We start from the raw sequence: 21,335 nt of genomic DNA on the forward strand, positions 1-21,335 counted from the left end.
GGCCCATGTCACTCAGAGATTTTCAAATCTGTCAAACAGTTTTGAATAAAACAAAAACTAAAATGCAATTCATTCATTCAATAAACAATTCCACTAATAAAACATTGCAGCTTAACATTCTCATCGCTCTGCAAACACAATATGACTAGTTTTCTATGCACTATACTGCAGATAGTCTTGTTGGTAGATATCTGGTCTGCACTGAGGAACATTGACAGTTTCTTAGCGTCCACTCTGCAGTTACATATGCGGGAGATGTCTTCGTTAGTTTGAGTGTCCGTTTCTGAGTCGGAATGATCTATTGGCCCTGGAATTTACAGTAAGTTTAATTATGCCGTTTTTATGATGCCTAATTTCATCAAATTCAATTCAGTAAATTATTGCTTTATATCCTGCTCCTAACATATCTAACCAGATACAGGTGAGTACCAGTGTTTTAAATGGAACGACTGCTCATCTGACCACCTCAACATTTACCGTTACGCAGGCAACCCAATTTTCCCAGATAAAACTGGATCTTAGACTTTCTGGCTGACCCGTCTTGACTGATTGATAAATGAAATCGATCGATCCGCGCGGATTTGACTTAGCCCACGATCACCCAGATGTGAATGAATTTGATACAGCCATTTTAAGCATATAGTAACTTTCTTAATCTATACTTATAATAAATCTGTAGAGAGGTCAATTCTGTACATTGAATATATTTCCAAAAAAACTATCAGGGGGTGATTAGTGATCGATACTGATGGCAAATCTAATCTTTATTGAATATAATTAAATCAGTAAAATTTTTGTCTGTCTGTGTGTGTGTTCGTTATGGAAACAAAAACTACTCAACGGATTTTAACGAAACTTGGTACGATTATTCTTCATTCTCCTGGGCAGGTTACTTTTCATCACACTATGACCAATAGGAGCAGAGCAGTAAAGGGAAATCTAACGCGGACGAAGTCGCTGGCAGAAGCTAGTCAAGAATATTACAATACTTAGTAAGGCTACTTATTTACCTCCAAAAGCCTCCACACTCAATCCTTTAAACCTTGTCGACACTTTAGCCATGTCAGTCTTTATTTGTAGAGTTAATCTTCCTTCAGCGGACGCCCTGATCACCACTTCAGATGCCATTGTTCTCATTCTATCGATTGTGGTTCGAAGTTGTTTTAGAGGAGGTAATTCTATTGATATCTGAAAAGTACGTAATAGATATAATAGTTAGGTGATCAGTAAAATAGTGTTTCTGCTGGTGGAAGCTTGAACTGTAATTTTTTTTATTAATGATTAAGCATTCCTCTATTGTGTGGAATACAACAGACACAGTGGTATTCGAAAAGTTAACAATGCCAGCCTGCAATAAAGCAGCCTGCCAGAGTTGACAAAGAGACAAATTATCAGCTACTTAGAAATCTGCCTGACCTTTTAACGAATTATATATATGGGGGTTGGTATCCAGTCTAATGGGATACAGGGGACAACTGCTTACCTGACCTCGACATCCCAGTTACTCGGCCAAGCCAATGTTCCTTGCTTGTTAAGACTGGTGGTCAGAGTTTCTTTGTTCGCAGTATATGTAACTACTGCCAAAGATGATCAAATAACCAGCATGTAGAAATCTATGTAAAATAACTAAATACAGATGTATATAAAATATACTTACATCTAGGCTAGGTATCCTAGGTTCATGGAAGTCAGCCCACAGCTTCCTTGGTATCACAGTTACTGGTATATCATGTGTCACTTGTCTAGTCTGCTGAGATAGAACACATGGCTGAAAAGAATACATTTTTCATGTTAGATTAGATGAAATCATCACCAATGTTGTTACTGTACAAGCAATTTTCTTTGTAACATACCACAAGTGTTATATTTTGAAGCATTAATAATGAAGTACACTGATAAAAGATGAAAGAACAGACCTTGAGAAAACCTTGGTCCTCGACTATTAAGACTAAAATCACCAAACTGAAAACAAGCGCAAGAGCAAGCGTGGTGATTAATGCTCAAACCTTTTGTGTATGAGTAGAAACCAGTGCACCGCAGTAGGACTGTAGAAAAGCTGATGATGATGACTTACATAGTGAATGTGCACTTATTGGTGCAATAATTCCACATATTCAAGCAAATAAGCTCTTCAGCTTTATAATATTAGTAAAGAATACATACCATTTCAATTTCTAAAGTTAGACATGGACACTGTTTCTTAGTTAGTTTCATTTTTAAAGATTTTGCCGTCTTTAAAGTAACTAAGGATCTTGCTAAATTACCTGAAATTATATTAAAAATACATTAAAGTTTTCGCGCGATGGAGCGAAGTATATTAAACCTACGAAAAGTACAAAAAATAAAAAGTTCAGAAATAAGGAAAAAGACGAATCTAATAGATGCACTTATACATGCTCTAGAGCTTAAATGGAAATGGGCGGGCCACGTATGCAGATGCAAGCACAACAGGTGGACCCTTCTCACTACAAACTGGAATGGTCCAAAAGGCAAAAGAAGAGTTGGAAGACGTAAAAAGCGATGGGCCGATGACATAGCTGGGACTACGGGGCCCAGTTGGCAGACTGTTGCCCTAAATAGACAAAAATGGAAGAAGATGGAGGAGGTCTATACCCATATGGGATCCATTTTTTAAATCAAAAATTAAAACAAATAATAATTAACATATAAATGATATAAATAATGTAAAGAAATGGAAATAAAAAGGCTTTAAATTAAATAAATTAAATTTTTAGGTCTGATCTCTGTTCCTCACAAAATCCTCAAAGATGTATTATTCAACAACATGTACTTTATGTATATCAAACTCATTTGAATATATTTAAAGTAAATAAATTATACATTCAAATAAGAAGAATTCAGATGCCCTGCCCTGTGCAATTCACAATCACTTAACCATCACTACAATTGAAAGTTTGTATTATATACCACTTATAAATAGAACTGGAGTTTACAAACCTGAACTTAAAGCTAAATAAATATCCTTATGTTCCTCATCCAACCCGATCATTTGATATTCTGAACAAAACATTGCTTGTGGAATCTCACACCAAAGAATTGGAGGTGAAGGCCCGCTGTTCTCTTCACTCACGATAAAATACATATGATCATCAGTCAACCTTAACACGCATTCTTTGGATAACTTCGATATTATTGTTACAACATCTGCAAATAGATAAAGTAAGCTGAAAAGATAAAGCAAGCAAAACTTTGTTGCAAGTTTTCAACCAAAAATAATTACTTGAAAGTTCTCGCATCGTGCCAGCATCAATCATTAAAGCACGGAATTTCATATTTTGTGTTGTTTTAATATGGTGTAACTAATAAATTAACTATTATTTTATTGAAGATGTTCGCGGGCTTTTAAAATCGTACCTATTTTTTTTGACAGCTTTGTTTTGACAGCTAGAGGAGGATGATAAAACAAAGACAATATACATTTTGATTGCCATGATATAAAATAGACACGAGTAATCGACTAAAATTACTTTATTCGCGATACGATGATTTTTACAACAGGAGGTCTTCTTATTGAGAATTTAAAAAAAAAACTAAGATCCAAGAAATTCAGATTTCTGGACAAATTGTTTTCAAAATCTCTCGGGACATTCAGATAGTTACCTATCTTTTTTTCTTTATTTAGGACAACTAACAAATCTTACACTAGTTACTATGAATGTTATTACGAAATCTTAAATCTTTTGCTAAGTGTAGACTTATTATAGGTTGCCACAACATGCATAATATGTGGTCGGATCTTTGTTATTTGTTTAAGTAAAAGTTTAACCTTCTTTACAATGCAAGAATGATAATGTTAACTAAAATTTTATATATACATTTTATATATTGACTGACACAATATTAATTATCTGACTGACTTATCTTCTCTTTTTATGCCCTATGGCCCTATTTTCTATATTTCTAATTGTTAATAACAAAAACGCATTAAAAACCGGAAAATTATATGACGTTCATAACATAGGACGTTCCGTTCCTTGCATTCAGGTACCTCGTTCACAGCCATCTACTCATCAGCTAGAAAAATAATTTTAAAAAATCAAAGAAAACACCTCATTGATCGTTTAGGTTGCCCCTTAGACTTTACACAGACGGCCAATATAGTTGCGCAATATCACGATGAAAATATTATGCAATTAAAATTTGGTCGCTAAATATCATTGCGCAATCTTCAATACTAGGCCTAAACGTCAATTTTGCACAATATCAAATATTAAATTTACCGCTTAGGGCTTAGGGTGTGTCTAGTACCTTTTTAAGGTTACGACTGAGCATAAAGCTTTGAAACCAAAGCCTTAATGTTTTCTTTATGAGAATTAAAAAAATAGTTTTATTAGAATTAAAGAAAATTTATAGATCGCGTTGCATATACATAGTATAAAAAAAAAAAAACATTATGCTGAGCCCTTTATGTGGCTTGGTTCCAGAAAGTCATATATCTGGATATTTTTTTTTTTAATCTCTGATTGACTTCTTTTCTCCTTTTATTCCATTTTTTTCCTATTTTAATTTTTATTTAATTGTTGATGACAAGTAAGTTTCGTTATGCGACCTCAAAATTATTATGACGGTTGATCTGATATGACGCTCCGTTCCTTGAAGTAACGTACTAAAATCACAGCCATCTAGGCATCAGCTAGGAAAATAATAATAAAACAAAATCCCTCATTGCAGTTGATGATTAAATTGATACGGAACCTTTGTAAATGCTCTGTTGATTGAGCCGTATTTGGCAGTTAACATCTAATACCGTTTAGTCGATTTCATCAATATTTTTATGGCAACATTTATCCATAGACAAAGATGTGTGTGTTCTCGTTTCCTACAAAGATGGCTCTGAATGGTGCTGTCGTGTTGATAAAGTTCTATTTACGGTACATCACCTTTCTCTGTCTTACAACAGGCAAATTACGGTGTCACGAATGAGATAGACAATGTTCCATTTTGATTGTAACGAATACTAACGAATTGTGGTTATATGACTTGAAAAGTTTTTTTATTTATTTTACTAAATTATTGTGCAATCTAAAGTAATCTATTATTCTATAAAGTCAATGTAAAATCTATAATTTTATTTGTAAATTTATTTTCACAATAATCTTTAAGTAACAAGGATAAATGGAGAAAAATGACCAGTCAAGGTATGTGTACGATCGATAATGTCGTCATTACGAATGTGTTATAACCACAAATACACTTTCTTGTTCACAATTTTTCACTTCTACCTCACTCATTTGTTATTAACAACTACATTGTTCACAAAGATGCGGTTAGATTGAAGAAAATTGTGACAGAAGCTGTTTATTTTGGCATATCTATTGGCACTGTTCGCCGTTGGCCATAACGTTTTCCCTTCGAATTCGATCTTCGAATATTTAACGGATTCTTATTTGAAACAAATTCGTTATTTTGTTTTTATTTCAGAATTCATGAACATTGCAAACATATTCAGTCAGTTGTACTGAGGGTTTTATAGGAGCGATTTTTGTTAACTCGATGCATACTACGTAATACGGCTCAATGTCGTCCGTGATTAGGTGCCTTGATTATGCAATGCAACGCCATTTTATACGTTCGGTTTTTAGTTGTATTGAGCGCAAGTCTGTCATTAATTTAACATTATTTATTGAGGCTATCGTTGTATGAGGATTACCGTGGATGATATTAGCCACGCGAATGAGTAGGTTATGTTTTATTTAGTCAACACTGATAGCAATCCAGTGTTTACTTACGTTATCTTTTACTAGTTAGGTTATATGTGAATGTGAAGTAAATAAATAGGTGTACAAGCCCTGATTTTATACATTCTAGTTGTAGATTATTTCTAATGAAAGGGACATTGGGCTTTATTTAAATATGTCACTCTAACAAAATAAACTTAGCGTTAACCTTCATTAACTTAATTATCCTGAATGCAGTTTACAAATGACTTGAAATGGATTTAGGCAATCATAAGACGGACAAAATTATGTTATCGTATTTTTGGACAACGTTAAAAGCGTACTAAATTAAATTGATGGTGGGTTAAAACATGACAACTCAAGGGTTGACGTTGCAAATTGACGAAAGTTCAGTGAAATGACGAGAGCTTCATTCTTAAACGAGGGGCGTTTTTAAGTAATCGATTTAACTTGGAACTGCTCAATTTTGTAACGTGACCTTTGATATTAATGATTATCGAAGTCATATCGATAGAATTAGGTACTTATGTACTCGATTTGAATTTAATGGATGCGTTTGCCATCCATTCACCTTTGTTACCTACAAAACTTGACCATCTACAATGGACCGGTTTTTTACGCAAATGTTGAAAAACAGCTGATGTTATTCTTATTTCTGTGAGAAAGAAAACACGTTTAAATCCTGGAGGATTATCATAATTTATAATTATCAGCTGAATGCGAAAATAGTGACATCAGCTATGCTTTGGGTGCGGATTTCCGTGTCCATAAACTCGAATTTTGGTTCGAAAAACGACCTAACTAAAGCGCTCTAAAAGGCATTCTAGCAGGCATAGTTAGTTCTCGCCAAACTTGGTGTCTAGCAAGTACCTAGCAACTAATTGCCGATCTCGATGATATCTTAAAATGGTTTCTACATAGCGACACGCGTGATAGTAGAAGCCGTGAAAAAGTTAGAGGAGATCCGAATACCCGGTATTGATAAACGGAAATCATAAGTAGTTAGTACTACCATTATATAATCTGTGGTACTACGGAGACTTATAGGCCTAAAACCATAGATGAAACACGTAGAAAGCTTCTACTACACAAGACACGATATTATTTTCACGGCTCTTTCACGCAGTAATTGGAGTTGTAAATGACAGGGACCAGGTGCATCGGCATTATTCGATGCCACATGTCAGTCCGATGGATTTGAGATAGTTATCGCGGATAAATAGTACTTTTAACCTAGGGGTGTAGGATTCAAAGACGTTGTGTGGCTTCTAAATGTGTCTTGTTGAAGTGGTATTAAGTACTAAGCAGTTTCTTGCGAATGAACTCGTAAGCACACAATTTGTACGTTGTATTAAAGTATTTTTAAATTGAACAGTCATTACAAAACATAATGACATTGGTCAGCTTAGATTGTAGTGGAGATAAACAATTCATAGACATAAAATCTTTCCCTATTACTTGTTAGTAGAGAAATGGCTTTATTTATTTCAAAAGAGTAATTACCTGCTCATTTCTGTTTCATATCTTCACTCTGTTCAGATCACTAATGAGCTTTCAACCAAATCGGCGAAAAGCATGGCAATGCCTAAAAATATTGATAAAACCTTAAAACAAGCTCCCACAGGGTGGTCCCTCGTTAGTTCATAATCACAAGCGTCCACAAACATCGTTCTTCACTCCTCAAGTCGGCTTACTTGTCACTTATACCTTCATTGCGTCCACAAACGGGTTTAGTTCAATCAATCAAAATTACAGGACACTGGGCAACTTATTTCTATTTCGAGATTGAGAAAGAATCTTGATGACATGTAATCACAGGCAGGACGTATGGTTTTTGCAATGGCTTCGAACTAGGGGTGTTTGTAGCGGCTTATGTAATCAGCTTTGATGTTGAATGGTGCTGCTATTCCATTATAGTCTAGAATGGATTATAGACTGAGGTGAAAAAGAAGCCCATTATTGCAGAATTTTAAACTGAGCCATATATAAAGATACCCTTTGGTTAAATGGCCTCAAGTGAACCAACGCGAAAATATATTCGACGGAATGTCTGCTGAATTTTTGGTTTGAGGTGGAATTAGCCTTGTCATGTCAGATTTCTAACCAACCTCACATTTGAGCCTTAGTTTCACACCTTTTAAACCAAACTAAAATTTCTGGCTATATCCAACATGGTTTGAACTTTCCAGGAAAACTATGTTGGTTAAAAATAAAGTTAACTATGTACACCGATATCAGTCATGTTCCACTTAATGGTTTTCTGGTACATTGATATAAAAGTATGCATTTCTATTGTGTAATCCTATTTTATAAGGAGACAATGTTTTGTTCGCAGTATGGCTGAAGAAAAAGGAACAAAATCCTATCTGCAGTTCCAGATAGAAAGGCTGAAAGTATTGCAAGCGAAGCTGTCGACTGAAGCAGAGGAAGATTATGTCATTATTAAAGAGGAGTGAGTACTAATTATAAGATTTTTCGGCTCTATAGATTCCGTTATGATGGCTGACAAAGAAGATATGGAAGATAAATACGACGTGCTGCACCTATACAAAATGGCTTTGCATAAATGAGGAAGTACTAAAAAAAAGCAGTTTTTGTAATCAAATTATTAATTTCTCCGTTTTAATTGTTGTCATAACAAATTAGCTAAGTACTCCTTTTTGTGGATGATGCTCTGATTATACAAGTCTAAGCTCGTCTTGGCTTGGCATGACTAAAAAATTTTTTTTTATATGGATGACCGTATACAAAGAAAGGCACAGAAAGCTCTCTTCCAAGATTGATTTGATTACCTAAGATACATATTATTTAATCTAATTACGAAACATGTGACATTTAAATCGAAACTACACCCGTAAGTCTAAACCTTTATCTATAAACGCAGAAGTGGTTTGTCCTGTTGCAAATACCACGAGATGCCAATGTCTTTATATGGCCTCTCGGGTGTATCGAGTGTTAAATAACATGTTGCCACTAATGTGGGAAACTACAACTTTATATTTGAAAGACTCACTCTATGTGCTAAAGAGGAAACTATAAAAAATAAACCTGACAAAAAATTACTTTGCGGTCTTGAGGCTGAAATATTCAGTCAACAACTTCTAAGGCAATGACGAATTGAGAACTTCCTTGATCTTACTAAATCGGATCAAAACTAAACCAAAGACCACGAGAAGACACCTACTTTTTGCAAACACAGGTCCCCATTACTGTTCTAAAAGCGCAGCCTTAACTCCCTTTGACATCTGTGTATTACCTAAATCACTACACGTATAGCTAAACGGAATATCATTTCTGACACTATCGTATGCCACAATAGAATTAACTTTGCCATCGTAAATAATAGCACCCTCAGCTACGTGATTATCGGCCTGATTGGCCAAGGTGCACATTTAAGTAGGAAGGAAGCTACTTTAATTGCACCTGCTACTATAAAACTTGTGAGAATTAACACATTAATTTAATTTAGCGCGATTTCTTCAGCGAGCTTTGTCGTCTTGGTGCTCTTTTGGTTGTCAGCATTTTTAATTATGGGCAAATAAAATCCCTTCGCTTGCTTCTTTATTTAATACCATTTAAGTACTCCAACTGAGGACATTAAAACTACTGCAGGTTGGTCCGTCTCCTTCTGATTTAGACTCACTAGCGATGATGGTTCTTAGTGTATTCGATAAGGAACCTTTCCGTGTTTATAAACCAGGCCCATTCGTTAAGATTTCCTCAGACATTATCTAGTAACACCTACGGTTACAAGCCGAAACGCCTACAGTGGAAGGTTTTTTATTCATTAACGTGGGTGTGGAGCCAGTTTGGACATCGATTCGCATGCGAAATTCTTATGGGTGCGACGGTGACGTCATTACTTTGTGGCTTTGAAACTTGGAATTTTAAGAAGGAATAGAAGAAACTGGGGTACATAACAGAATTTTCCATTTGGTTAGATGTCCTATTTATCTCTTCTAATAGAAAGACGACTCAAAAAATTTACTTGATACATAGCATGGTATCTACAAAAATTGGCGGGGCGCAGGATAGGGTAAGAAACGTGAAATTGTTCCTTCTGATTCGAATAATGCGAGAAATATCTTGGCAGGATATGGAAAATTAGGATTAACATGTAAACAATTAATTCATACTGGTGCACACCACACAAAATAAAGGGAAATCTAGGTGAAGGCAAAACAGTGTACGTACATTGTTGATAGCCTTTATCTGACCTGGAAGCAGTCTATCCGGTATAAGCTACATAGAAACTTGCCAGACGTTATTGTAACTTGCCGACACGGGGGTTGCATAAAACCTTTGTGGTAATAAACAGCTGTAAAGTAAAAAGGAGTTTTGATACTTCTCCAAGAAGGTTTTGGATATTCTTTATTACTTTAGTTTACCTCAGATCATGATAAGAATTATAAAACAGTACATATCTGCTTGTTTGAGCTTTTAGTCAAGCCTGTAAGTTTTAATTTTATTTAAGAAAGTTAAATGATGATAGTAGGTACTTAATATACGATAAGCATCTAATCAAGATAAAATATTATTTAAGTACCTATTTTGTATCCTATTAAGATCGATGTCAAAAGTTCAAATGAACAGTTCTAAAAAGTCAATATGTATATTTTAAAAATCAATTTAGATGATTTCAATAAATTAAACATTGATTTTTCGCATCATTTCTACATAAAAGAGAATTTATGTTGATTTAAGAAAGATATTTGAGTGATCAACATCATCAAAGTTTTTTTTATGAAAATGATTAAGCCATGTCTAAAGAAACGAAATCAATACTGTACATAAATATTTAAAAGCAATAAATGGATAAAAAAGTTTGCAAATTATTTTTCACGTATTGTAATTACGAGAACTCGTTTTAATGAAGGTCGAGGTTGTTCTAGAGTAGGGCTGCCATCTCGAATTTCACCAAACCCGGACAAACATTAAAAAAACCCGGACATTTGGCGTAAATCGCATTTTTTCCCCGAAGGAGTACGATTTTTTTAAACAAAATAGTACCTAATTTGTAATCCATTTACTATTAACACATACTTAAATCCAATGAGGTGCTTCCTTACATGAAAAGTGTCCGGGTTTTCCCCGGACACTTCTTGAAACCCCGCCCGGACGGCCCCCGGACGGCCTCCAAACGAGGACAAATCCGGGGAAACCCGGACGGATGGCAGCCCTATTCTAGAGTAGTGTCAAACCTCTTTTACTTTGCTTTCCCTACAAATTCTTACACCTGCACCGCTGTTCCCAGTTCCCAGTCTGAATCCTCACATCCCAGCAATAAATTGAACTATTAAGTATGGAATTCCATGGTCATTATAGCGCGGCCCCGGGCATACGGGGACAAGACGGTGTTGCCAGGAATTATTTAAAAATCTCCCTCGTATCTGAATTTAATCTGACGTTTTTAAAGATATAATTCGTATTTAATATTACGTGATGTACATATTTTACGGGTGTGAATGACCAGCCTTGAGGCTAAATTCCATCTAAAATAATTTAAATGTCAATGCGTCTAGTCCCGCGATGGTTGAATAAGACATTAGCTTGCAGTGTTCTAAGTTAGAATTTATAACGTGCCAAATGAATTCTGTGGTATTTTGTTCTTGACCCGTTTTGAATTAAATAAATTTATTTGACCTTAGAGTATTTATTTATAGGATAATATAATTATTGTTTTACGTAAATTATTTAGCAAGGAGGAAATAAAAAATTATCTTCGAAGTTTTAACAGACGGTTTTGTGTAGTCCACATAACTACTTTTATCCTCCTAAGATGATGTATGAAAACTAAAATAAAATAAGTGTTACTGTATTTCTGTAGATAAGTAAAAAAAATAAATTATAGAAAATAATTATAGTTCTAAAGCAGTATAGTTACACAATACATACCTACTCTTTTGTGAGGAAAACCCTAATCCCTATTCAGAGCTTTTCCAGCAAAAAAACAATAGCAAATCATAATAAACAAACCACACAAAGGTGGAGTATCCCCGTAATGGCAACACTATTGTCGAGCAAGGGATAACGCGACGGGTTCCCGCGCTAGCCGCACGCTCGCTCGCTCAGTCAGTCCGGCTTCGCGCGCGATACAGCCGAGATTCATCGCGACCCGTGCCGCAAAAAAAAACATTAAAAAAATATCTTTCGATTACATTATCTGTACCATTTTGGCGGTAACAAGACAAAAGTTATGTTCGCGTTTAACCTAAAAAAAGTGTTAGAATAATGCTTTGTAATCATGATTCTAAGATTAAATAGTGATAAGGGTGGTTTATTTATCGAATACGTATCAAATTGTGTGTAAGAGATGCAATATCAAAGTAATGACGATGACCTGCAATATCGGATTTTTGGCGAATCCTTCAACTTTGCCATCGAGAACAAAACAAATGCCGGCCGGCGGAGAAAGTGAGTTCCATATTTGATTTTTTTAACCTCAAATATTCGACCTTTTTTAATTTTGTACCTGCTTTGTTCCTACCCACTAAGTTCTGATTCTTTTTATTTAAGTCTTAACAAATAAGAAACAAGGTTTTGTACTTTTTAATCGCAAAGAATGAATACGTACGTAGGCATCATAATCAGCTGTGTATTACCTACGTGTTTTCAAATCTTCAATACATAAGAGGCTGTTTCATAGAATCCTGTTGCCTTGTTATCTAGAATGAAAACATGCATGCAGGATATGCGCGCCCACCATTCTAATCTGCATTGCACCATAGCAATAGGTACCATTCGTGTACCATGTATTTATTTCTCCACGGGCTTAACGTAGAGAGGTAGGTTCCTGCTTATATGGTGGTTAATAGGTAGGTAACCAATACAGGTAGGTACTTACACTGGAAACAGTGGAAACGTTTCCATCCCTTACCGCCGTATATGTACTGAAAACCATGTGGTCACGATTACATTAATGGCTACTACAGAGAAACACTTTTTACCAAATCAGACTTAAAGGACAGATTATATTTATTAATAGTTATTACTCTTATTAGTACATACATACATACCTACAGTCCGCGCCAAATAACTTTACATTTCTGAAGGTTTACCATTTGGCGCCTCGCGCATGCCCAATAACGGGATTGTTTTTTTATTTTAAAACAGCTGATTCCTATCTCTAATTCATATGTTTGGTACCTATTGGTATTCATATTTTCTCAGCCATATTTTGATGAATACTTACACATATCCGACTGCTCACCAACACGCATGCCCAGCGCGGTGAGTATGGTCAAATCCTCCCACCTTGTGGGATGCAGCACTGCAGCAGTCCAGTAGTGGACGACTTTTGGCTGTGACGAGGTCACATGAGTCACATCTGACCATTCTTTTGCAAAACACCATTTAATGTCTTCCATTTCTGCCTTTAATCTTATAGTTACCTCTCATAACTTCGATGTGTAGGTACCCATCTATAAACTTATTGTATTGCAGTACATATTTGCAGTCCACGACATTCCTAGGCCTTTGGCGAGCACTAATGCCTAGGTCCATGGGCTAGGTCATTCGATACGCTCACTAAACACTCTTTAAGTACCAGCGCATTGTGAAAGGACTATTTCTAGAAATTTCAACAGTGCCGTGGAAGGAAAACATTTTGTGTTTAATTTTAGCTTTTATTTAGGTACTATAATAGTCTGTCCAAGTCCCAAGTACATACATAACTTATGATCGTTTTAAGATAACCTTTATTGGCGGCTTACCTATTAATTTTCGATTAAAGATGCGCCGAATATTAATATGCTCAAAAACTGGCTAAATACTTTTCTAACTTGGATTTAGTGCACTGTTAACCAGGCAAACAAGTCTTGCATAATAAAATAACCTATTACCTATGTGTCGCCAAATTATTTTAAAGCGCTCAAGTCGTAAATTGTTCCTGGCTAGTAATTAAGTTGTCCAAAGATCGCAAAAACTTGACATAGTAAAGCAGTAATATCTACTTGATAAATTAGTGTTCATCACTCCATTAATCATTATGTTGTTAGTATTGTTATTTGACTAAACTAATTTAACGATATCAATGTTTAGAGAATACATATTCAGCATTGGTTAAGATAAGTATAACACAGCCGATTTCGCACCGTAGTAACACAAAGTACCTACCGACCAGTTTTACTTCCTTTTTACACGTTTAAAACCATATTCTTTTTCACATTACGTAAGAATCTCCAATTAACTTCTATCGCCAAAAAACAGGATTTTTATTTTTGTTTCTTCTTCGTTCGGAACAATTTTATTTATGGCACGTGTTATTGTTAATAATGTTAATGTAATGAACTTGAGGACGACAGGACGTGATGAGGTTAAATAAAACAAGAAAATCCTGAATCCAGTCGTCATTGCTTTAAACAATACTTGAGATTCTCAGAAACTCCTGTTTATTGGGTAAATAGCATCTCTGTGCACGCGAGCTTGCATTTTGTCCCTTGAATTAATAGTAGGAAATACTTATAATATTTGCTAAACAATATCTTATAACCGCGGTCAATCACTTTGAGGCTGCAAAACCTGAGAATTTATGAGCTATAAAATACTCAATCAACACCGCGAAGGTTTATACCGTTCTGCATCAGGGTGGGGATATAAATAATATTAAACATGAAGTATTTATCAAAGGAAATTTGAAAGAGGATACTGAATTTCAACCAGCACATAAAACCGGCAATGTAAATGAAACTACATTATATAGTCGAGGATATATTACTTGATACGCGTAGTTAAAACGTACCTGTGGTGCCCATGTTAAACCGAGACCTTGATTAAAGTCACAGTGGATTATATTGCGATATTTGTACGCCGTAACCAAGAGGAAGCTTTAAAACCTTGTTTCCTTGAACTTTTTGACCTCGCACAAATCAAGATTGGGGCCCGTAGAAACACGTCAATTAGAAGCTATTGAAGATGTGGATCAAATATGTCATGACAAAGAAATTAAAAGAGATATTGATGAGTTTGTTGGATCCCAAGAAAAAGATGCAGAGTTTTAAGGGATTGTAGAAGGGCTTCAGACCACTGACGACACCGTGGTACAACAAAGAGGAATGATAAGATATTTAATATGGAAATAACTTGTTCCTCTTAGAAAGATGTTATCTTAATGCTTTTAAAGCCAAGGTCGTTTTTTGTACGTGGCCGGTTGAAAAAAAAAAAAAAAAACGCTTTATCAGCTGGGATATTTACTCTGAACTTAGAAATATACCGCTCTGGTGTAGACATTGTACGAACTTTTAGAAACATTTAAGGAAGGGCAGTCGGTGTGTGATTAGACAAAAAACCTGATTTGATTAATTAAAAGGTTAACAATGTCAAGAATATCACAACAGATGATAATAGTAATAGAAAAGGAAGCGATCATTTACGAAGCAAGCCACATGCGAATAAAATTTAAATATTTAAGTTGGGTACGAGCGGACTAGCAAATGGCCCGGATAATCCTGCGTGCTTTCGGAGACCTTGACGGCTTGCCAAGGCCTCACGTAGCTTCGCGAGATGCCTTTGGTATCGCGTGGGCAGTTACTAGTCGGCCGTATTGTTGACGCCATGAAGTCGTACCTGATTTCATTCAAAGTTTTAACACCCATAGCGTACGACCTTGCCTTTGGATTTATGGTCTTTTTTAAAGCAGTGCTATTAGTAGGTATATTCTTGAAGAATTTTAAGGATGTTGTACGTAGACATTTTTTTTTTTAATAATGTAGACAGTTGGATGACTATTTTCCTTCAGGGCAAAGCAATCAACAAACTTGTTGCTAAATATGACCTCAACGAAAATAAAACTACAGAAGATCCGAAACTATAAATTCTTAAGTTCTTGACAATTCTAGATAGCGTTTAATTAGGATTCAGTGATAATTTGCTTATAAATTATGACTTACCTACACCAGGTTCGAATAATTCAATATTTTTTGCATAAAATCCGTCTTAGAAACTTGCTAGTATCAATACCTATTATCTGGTCTAGTCTTCCTTCTATTTCATGCACACTATTGCACACGCACACAGGAATGTTTCTTGTAGGAATCAAAGAATTGCATGCTTATTCAACGTTTTCATAAAGCGTCTTCTTGGATTGTCATTCAGTACACTTTTATTGTTTTCTGTTTGTGCTTTATTGAATTGATTTCTAAAGAATTCATTACCATAGTGTTAAGTGCTCAGAATCCCACCACCTAACACTTCATTTGGATTAAAAATTCTACCTTGTGAGGCCTCTTTGTCTCCCGTGGGAGTGTAAAGACCAAACAATGAAGTTGGTGCATTGACCACGTTGCAACCCCTCTGTATGAGGTAAACGACCATTGTACCGAGGGTGGCACCCCCAAAGCCGATGGCCTTAATTGCCTCACGTGCATCGCGGCAGATGGCCAGCAAGGTGCGAGTAAGTGATGTTCCTCGCTTATCGATAAAATGCGCTGGCTACTTTTGATCTTTGCGCTTTTATACTTCTGTTTTTATTTATTTTATAAAAGTATTTCGTTATTTGTGTTCTGTTGTGTGGTTTGAATTTTATAGTTGTTTCGTTTTTATTGCATGCTTTAGCTGCTTGTGTCTTTCTTTGTGACTAATGGGACTGAAATAATTGAGTACTTTACGTTTACGGACACGACACCTAAAAAACACCTAATCAATTAATTATGCTATAAATTCTCAATAAAAAAGAAGATTTACTTTCTAATGAGTTTTGAAATATTTCTAATTCTTAAATAACTTAGGTGAAGTGTTTTGGTCACACATTATCGATATCATTATCGATAAGTGCAGCACACCCTTATCTAACGTGGCTTTTCTATGAATACCAAAGTAATTGGGGTAAGTGTAGGTCTTGACTTTCACACGATTGCAACTGCACCTACTAATGCTACAGCCCATATTATTTATGATATGTATTTCTCAACGAGTTTATTAAACATGACATAGAAGTTTTTACCAACACTTCGAAGTTGACATTTCAGGAAGGCATTTTTTCACTTAATAACACACCAATAAATTGGTACAAGGAACACTTATGATGAATAATTTATTACCATAGTCGTGACAAAATGACTTTGACTCACCATTCAAGCGTTGTAATAATATCTATGAAGAAACCAGTCGAATTTCCGACCACGTGGAGACAGGCCGTGTTTTTTTTTTTAAACATTGAATAGACCAGCTGGTTTGATGTCAGAAGAAATATTGTATAAAGTTTTGAGGGGAGCCCAAGAAATTGAGGGAGCTATTCTTTTTCGGGACCGTCTTAACAAAGGTTCGTACGAGCCTTGCTTTTGTTATCCACGAGACAGATTCGCAATGGTTGACGAGTAGTTTTTTTTTCCGCCATGAATAAGTAACATGGGTCGGTCTTGTATTTATGTCAAAGGTCATCAAGATCCTTTTGATTAGTACTGCGAGAAGTTCCCGGAATCGTGAAACGAGATCGAAATTTATTGACGCTCCCCAAACGAATCCTTAAATCTTGATGAGCGTCAATTTATGTGCAAGCTGCAATACTCTAAATTTTTACGTAATGGGAGTAGAGTAGACTGAAATCATGAGAACACGGGTTTTAACAGAAACCATATTGCATAAAAAATACAATACGATATTGATACGATACGATTTTGATATGAAAACGTCAACCCAACAAGAGAGTTCTGCAAAAACAGCGATTGTGTTCACAACGGATGAATGAATCGATTTATGCTTTTATGCCGGTGATGCGTAGGTGTTTCGATAAGCTGCGCCCGCGTCGGCGCGTGCTATTCCTACGAGCCGGGTGCGTTCTGAATTACTTATGCACCGAAGATGTTTAACGTCGTGAGGTTATTCAAATGAGGTTTTTGCTACCCTCACGGTGCGTCAGACAATTCTTCGTAGTCGTTTGTAGAGAACGCCGATGTTTATCAAGTATATTTTAAAGGTCTTGAAATCTTCAACCATGAAACTGAAATATCGAGAATTATTCCTCCCTTCTTTCTTTTAACAAATCATTATTGGAATTGCGGTCATTGGTCAGCAGTACGAATGGTTTGTATTCGTGATATCGTCAGTGCCCTTTGCCATCGTTATAATTATGTCCAGGATATTAGTCATTGTTCTCTGTTTATCGTTGGTTTACAGGAAATTCTACATCTGTTTTCAGCTTTAATTACATCAAAGTTTTGTTTGTTTAATAGACTTTTAATGTATTGCACATAGATCGTTTGCTTTTGCTATTTCATCCATGGCGTTCATATTACTTTTTAAATCTTGCCAGGTGATGTCGTAGGCTGGCAAATTCATGAATTGAATAATTTGCATATAAACCCTTATTACGTGTTTCCTCAGCAGTTGTCCCATAAACATTTTTAATTACGTGTCTTCCTTCAAATACCATTACGTGAAAGACATTAAAACCATGTAATTAAACAGTTTTTAGAAAATATGGTTGTAATAAAAATAAATATTAGTGAAAATAATAAATTGGTCCACTAGTTTACTTTTATGAACCAGGTTGTATTTCTTAATAATTGAACAGTTGTCGAAACCGCGACTATAAACGAAACAGTAAAAACTCGCAAATGCGGGTATTAAGTTTAATGGTAACTTTCTCAAGGGGCCCCTATGTTTTAGATAATTTCACTGTTTTATGGAAACTATCTACTTTTAGTTTCCCATTATCATGCATGAGGGTTTTTAAATACTTATCGATTTCTTTGTTTCCGTCAGCCATATGGCGATCGAATCGATTATATGGTTCTCCTGCCTTGTTACATAATATTTCATTTAAAAATAGAACTTTGATGTCAGTACCAGACCGGTTTACTTTGATATTAATGTCCGTAGTGTCTACTTCATGACTGTTTTAATTAATATTGGAATGCACCAGCATAATGCTGGCAATTTTTGAAAGCCCGCCTTTTTACCAGCCATTTTTGGAAGCACGTGAACCAATTTTGATGATATCGTGTAAGTTTTACGAAATTGCAGGAACTGGTTCTTTGGCTGGTTCCGAATCTGAATCTTCAAGGCTCGCCGAACGAATATTTAAAATCTTGTCTTTTCAAAATTCGAATGTAGTGTTTGTTTTTAAGTTATTCCAATTTCAAAAACCCTTCAACTGAAACATTGTTACTTTTGTTAAAGTATCTTTTCACTCTAACCTCCAGTATTCCACGGTCTTTGAGATTTGCAAATGTACGTGTCTTTACTAATACATTCAAGATTAAAATCATGTTGCTTGCAGAACATAATGATTCCTTTAACACTCCCTTGATTAAAATCACTCCTGTTCTGCCCAACAACCATATAATCGGTTCTCATTGCTTATTTATTCAGTACTAATTAAGTAATAGTATCGTTTAGTTTAGCTTGAACGCCATATTGTTCATGAGTCATGGTCATGCCATGCTCTGATGGTTTGCGATCCTTTACATATTGAGAGCCTTGTTCTAATTCAGGTTCCATACTAGTTTTTTTATACTCAATTTGCCTATTGATAGGATCTTTATCATTTATCATTGGAATGGTTTTTTTAACCTTTGCCTCGTACTTCTTTTGTTGGACATTCTGCCTTGAATTTGAAATACTTATGAGATATTATAAATTAAAATTAGTTCTTCTTTAATGTTTTGATTTTTATTGTATTCACAAAATATGAAAACGTGACTTATTTTTAAAATTACTCCTGCATCGATAGATCTGAATAAATAATTCATGTTTTTATGCATCCAACAATGAGATTTGATATATTCGATGTAATGCCTGCATCGAATTACCCAATCACGTGTGAATGGAATCAAAATACTGATTGTAATTTATTGCACTTATAATTAATATAAGGGTAGACGAACCACCCTATTTTACAGGTAACCATGACATATTCCCACGAGTCAAAAAACAGGGGGCTTGCATAGGTTCGGACAAGGGGCCCAAGCATTGGTGCATGTCCTTTCTGATCTTTTTACTTATCTAAATTTGTAAACGATGAACAAGCAGATGTGGTGATGTTTATTAAATTTTCGATGTTCCCATGTAGATTTTTAACCCCAGAATTGGGTCATTTGACTTGCAACTCGTGTGTTAGAGAAATATCATTGTAGTTGTATTGTTGCATAATTTAAAGAATGTGTTTCCCGAAAGGGAAGGTAGCAGAATACAATTGGTCAGTCCTGTTAAGATTAAACAACAAGTAAATTATAATGAAAGATCACTATGATACGCCGACTATAGAGGGACTTGTTTTAGTTTTGAATTGACGCCTGCAATTAAGTATGAGGATCATTAATTAATTAATTTGTTTCATTAATTATTTATTGATATTACGGCTCCAGTAGTACCCTATCCTAACATAGTTTTAGTAGAGTACTAAACTTCAAAGATCAGAAGAAAATATTTGCGCCTCATGAACTATAAACTTTTCTCCATAACACAAATCTTTTCAAGGCGCCTTAAAAGTTTCATCCTGCGTATAGCAACACAATTAACACAAAGGTACCGTGTATCCATTAGTAAGGACCCACGCTTCTTACTTAGATTATCCATAATAAAAAGTAGCTCAAAACCTGTTTCTGTACTTCGAGAAAAAGATTTTTAATAAGCACCCCTTTGGTTTCAAAGGGAGCCTATTGTTGAGAATTCAAAAGTGCATTGCCCTTAAAATGGGTCATTTTGCTTAAGGGTTTTTGAAGCATGCAAATGAGCTTTCAACTACTCTTTGTTTGAAACCTTTAAAAGAGAATTTTTGTTTTTTGTCAATGTGGGTGGGTCTAGGAATTCGTCGTACACCTCATTCCATTGAAGAAGTTTAGTATGTTAAATGCTTTTCCAAAGTTCTTATTTTGCTTTCAAGTTATTTACGAATATTGTTGTTTCCCAATCATAACATCGGAAAAAGATACTTAAATTAAACTAAAGACGAAACTCATCAAATTGTTATACCATCAAAAACAGCCAAAGGAAAGGAAATGATAACACTATAAAATAAACATTATATTAAACACAAAAGCAACCCTAACTTTAATCACTCCATTCATTGATCTAGTACCAAAAGGCATTACGTTGCCGCTTTGTTATTGGCCCGCTACGCGCATCCCTGCGCAAGGGCAGCTGCGCAGCAATCGTGCGTGGGGGGCGCAGATGGCGTATGAACTCCCGCCCGGAATTTCGAATACACGTACCAAAAATCGATATTTTGTATGACTTAGTTTTTTTTCTGTTTAATGTGAGTTTAGTTGTATGGCTTTGTCATATGGTGTTGGTCTTCCTTTATTTGTTTTTTTCTTTTTTGATAACAATGTTAAATTAGATCGTGAAGACCTGGACAGTTTAAATTTTTATATGTCTTCGATATATTTAGTTTGGCATTCATTTTTGATAAGTTTGATTTAAATGTCTCGCTGATGTCTAACCTACCTGTTGCCTACTTAATATCCGATTCTACTTCCAACTCAACGAAAAGCGATTACGATGTAAATATGAACTATTTGAAATACTATACATACATATTAAGTTTTATTTTATTTTTAAGTAAATGGAAAAATCCCCTTAAGCGAAGTAGAATCGCAAATCACTAGAATACACCAACTTCGAGGAGGTCCAATCCAAAAATAACAAACAGCTTTATAATAAGCAACTGCGAACAAACTAATCGATATCTAATAAACT

General features: G+C 35.2%; 2 protein-coding genes across 9 annotated transcripts in view; one reads left to right on the plus strand and one right to left on the minus strand.

Annotated features, from left to right (window-relative positions):
• Nucleotides 1-58: 58 nt before the first annotated feature.
• Nucleotides 59-3,380, minus strand: LOC124642470 (checkpoint protein HUS1). Its single transcript, XM_047180903.1, has 6 exons — nt 3,242-3,380; nt 2,959-3,165; nt 2,164-2,264; nt 1,658-1,768; nt 1,011-1,188; nt 59-307 (listed from the first exon to the last, which is right to left on the minus strand). Exons 1-6 carry the CDS (start codon nt 3,291-3,293, stop codon nt 78-80), a joined length of 879 nt encoding a protein of 292 aa, XP_047036859.1. The 5' UTR covers nt 3,294-3,380; the 3' UTR covers nt 59-77.
• A 1,574-nt stretch (nt 3,381-4,954) lies between these two features.
• The window catches only part of LOC124642223 (myb protein), a 50,247-nt gene continuing 33,866 nt past the window's right edge, over nt 4,955-21,335 (plus strand). For 3 of the 8 annotated variants that reach the window (XM_047180540.1, XM_047180543.1, XM_047180544.1), the window contains exons 1-2: nt 4,955-5,159; nt 8,035-8,151. In XM_047180540.1, coding sequence (XP_047036496.1) covers nt 5,137-5,159; nt 8,035-8,151 — 140 coding nt within the window. In that variant the 5' untranslated portion in view covers nt 4,955-5,136. Of the gene's footprint in view, nt 5,160-8,034; nt 8,152-11,679; nt 12,114-21,335 lie in introns of those variants that run through there. The other 5 variants (XM_047180539.1, XM_047180547.1, XM_047180545.1 and 2 more) reach the window with 5 other exon arrangements.

The sequence above is a fragment of the Helicoverpa zea genome, chromosome 24, assembly GCF_022581195.2.
Source record: "Helicoverpa zea isolate HzStark_Cry1AcR chromosome 24, ilHelZeax1.1, whole genome shotgun sequence".
NCBI lineage: Eukaryota > Metazoa > Arthropoda > Insecta > Lepidoptera > Noctuidae > Helicoverpa > Helicoverpa zea.

Coding starts and splice junctions, on each gene's coding strand:
- LOC124642470 (XM_047180903.1), bottom strand. CDS start 3,293: ATGAAATTCCGTGCTTTAATGATTGATGCTGGCACGATGCGAGAACTT. Junction 1,769..2,163: donor TAACTTTAGAAATTGAAATG/GTATGTATTCTT, acceptor TATTCTTTTCAG/CCATGTGTTCTATCTCAGCA. Junction 1,189..1,657: donor CTAGGATACCTAGCCTAGAT/GTAAGTATATTT, acceptor CGTACTTTTCAG/ATATCAATAGAATTACCTCC.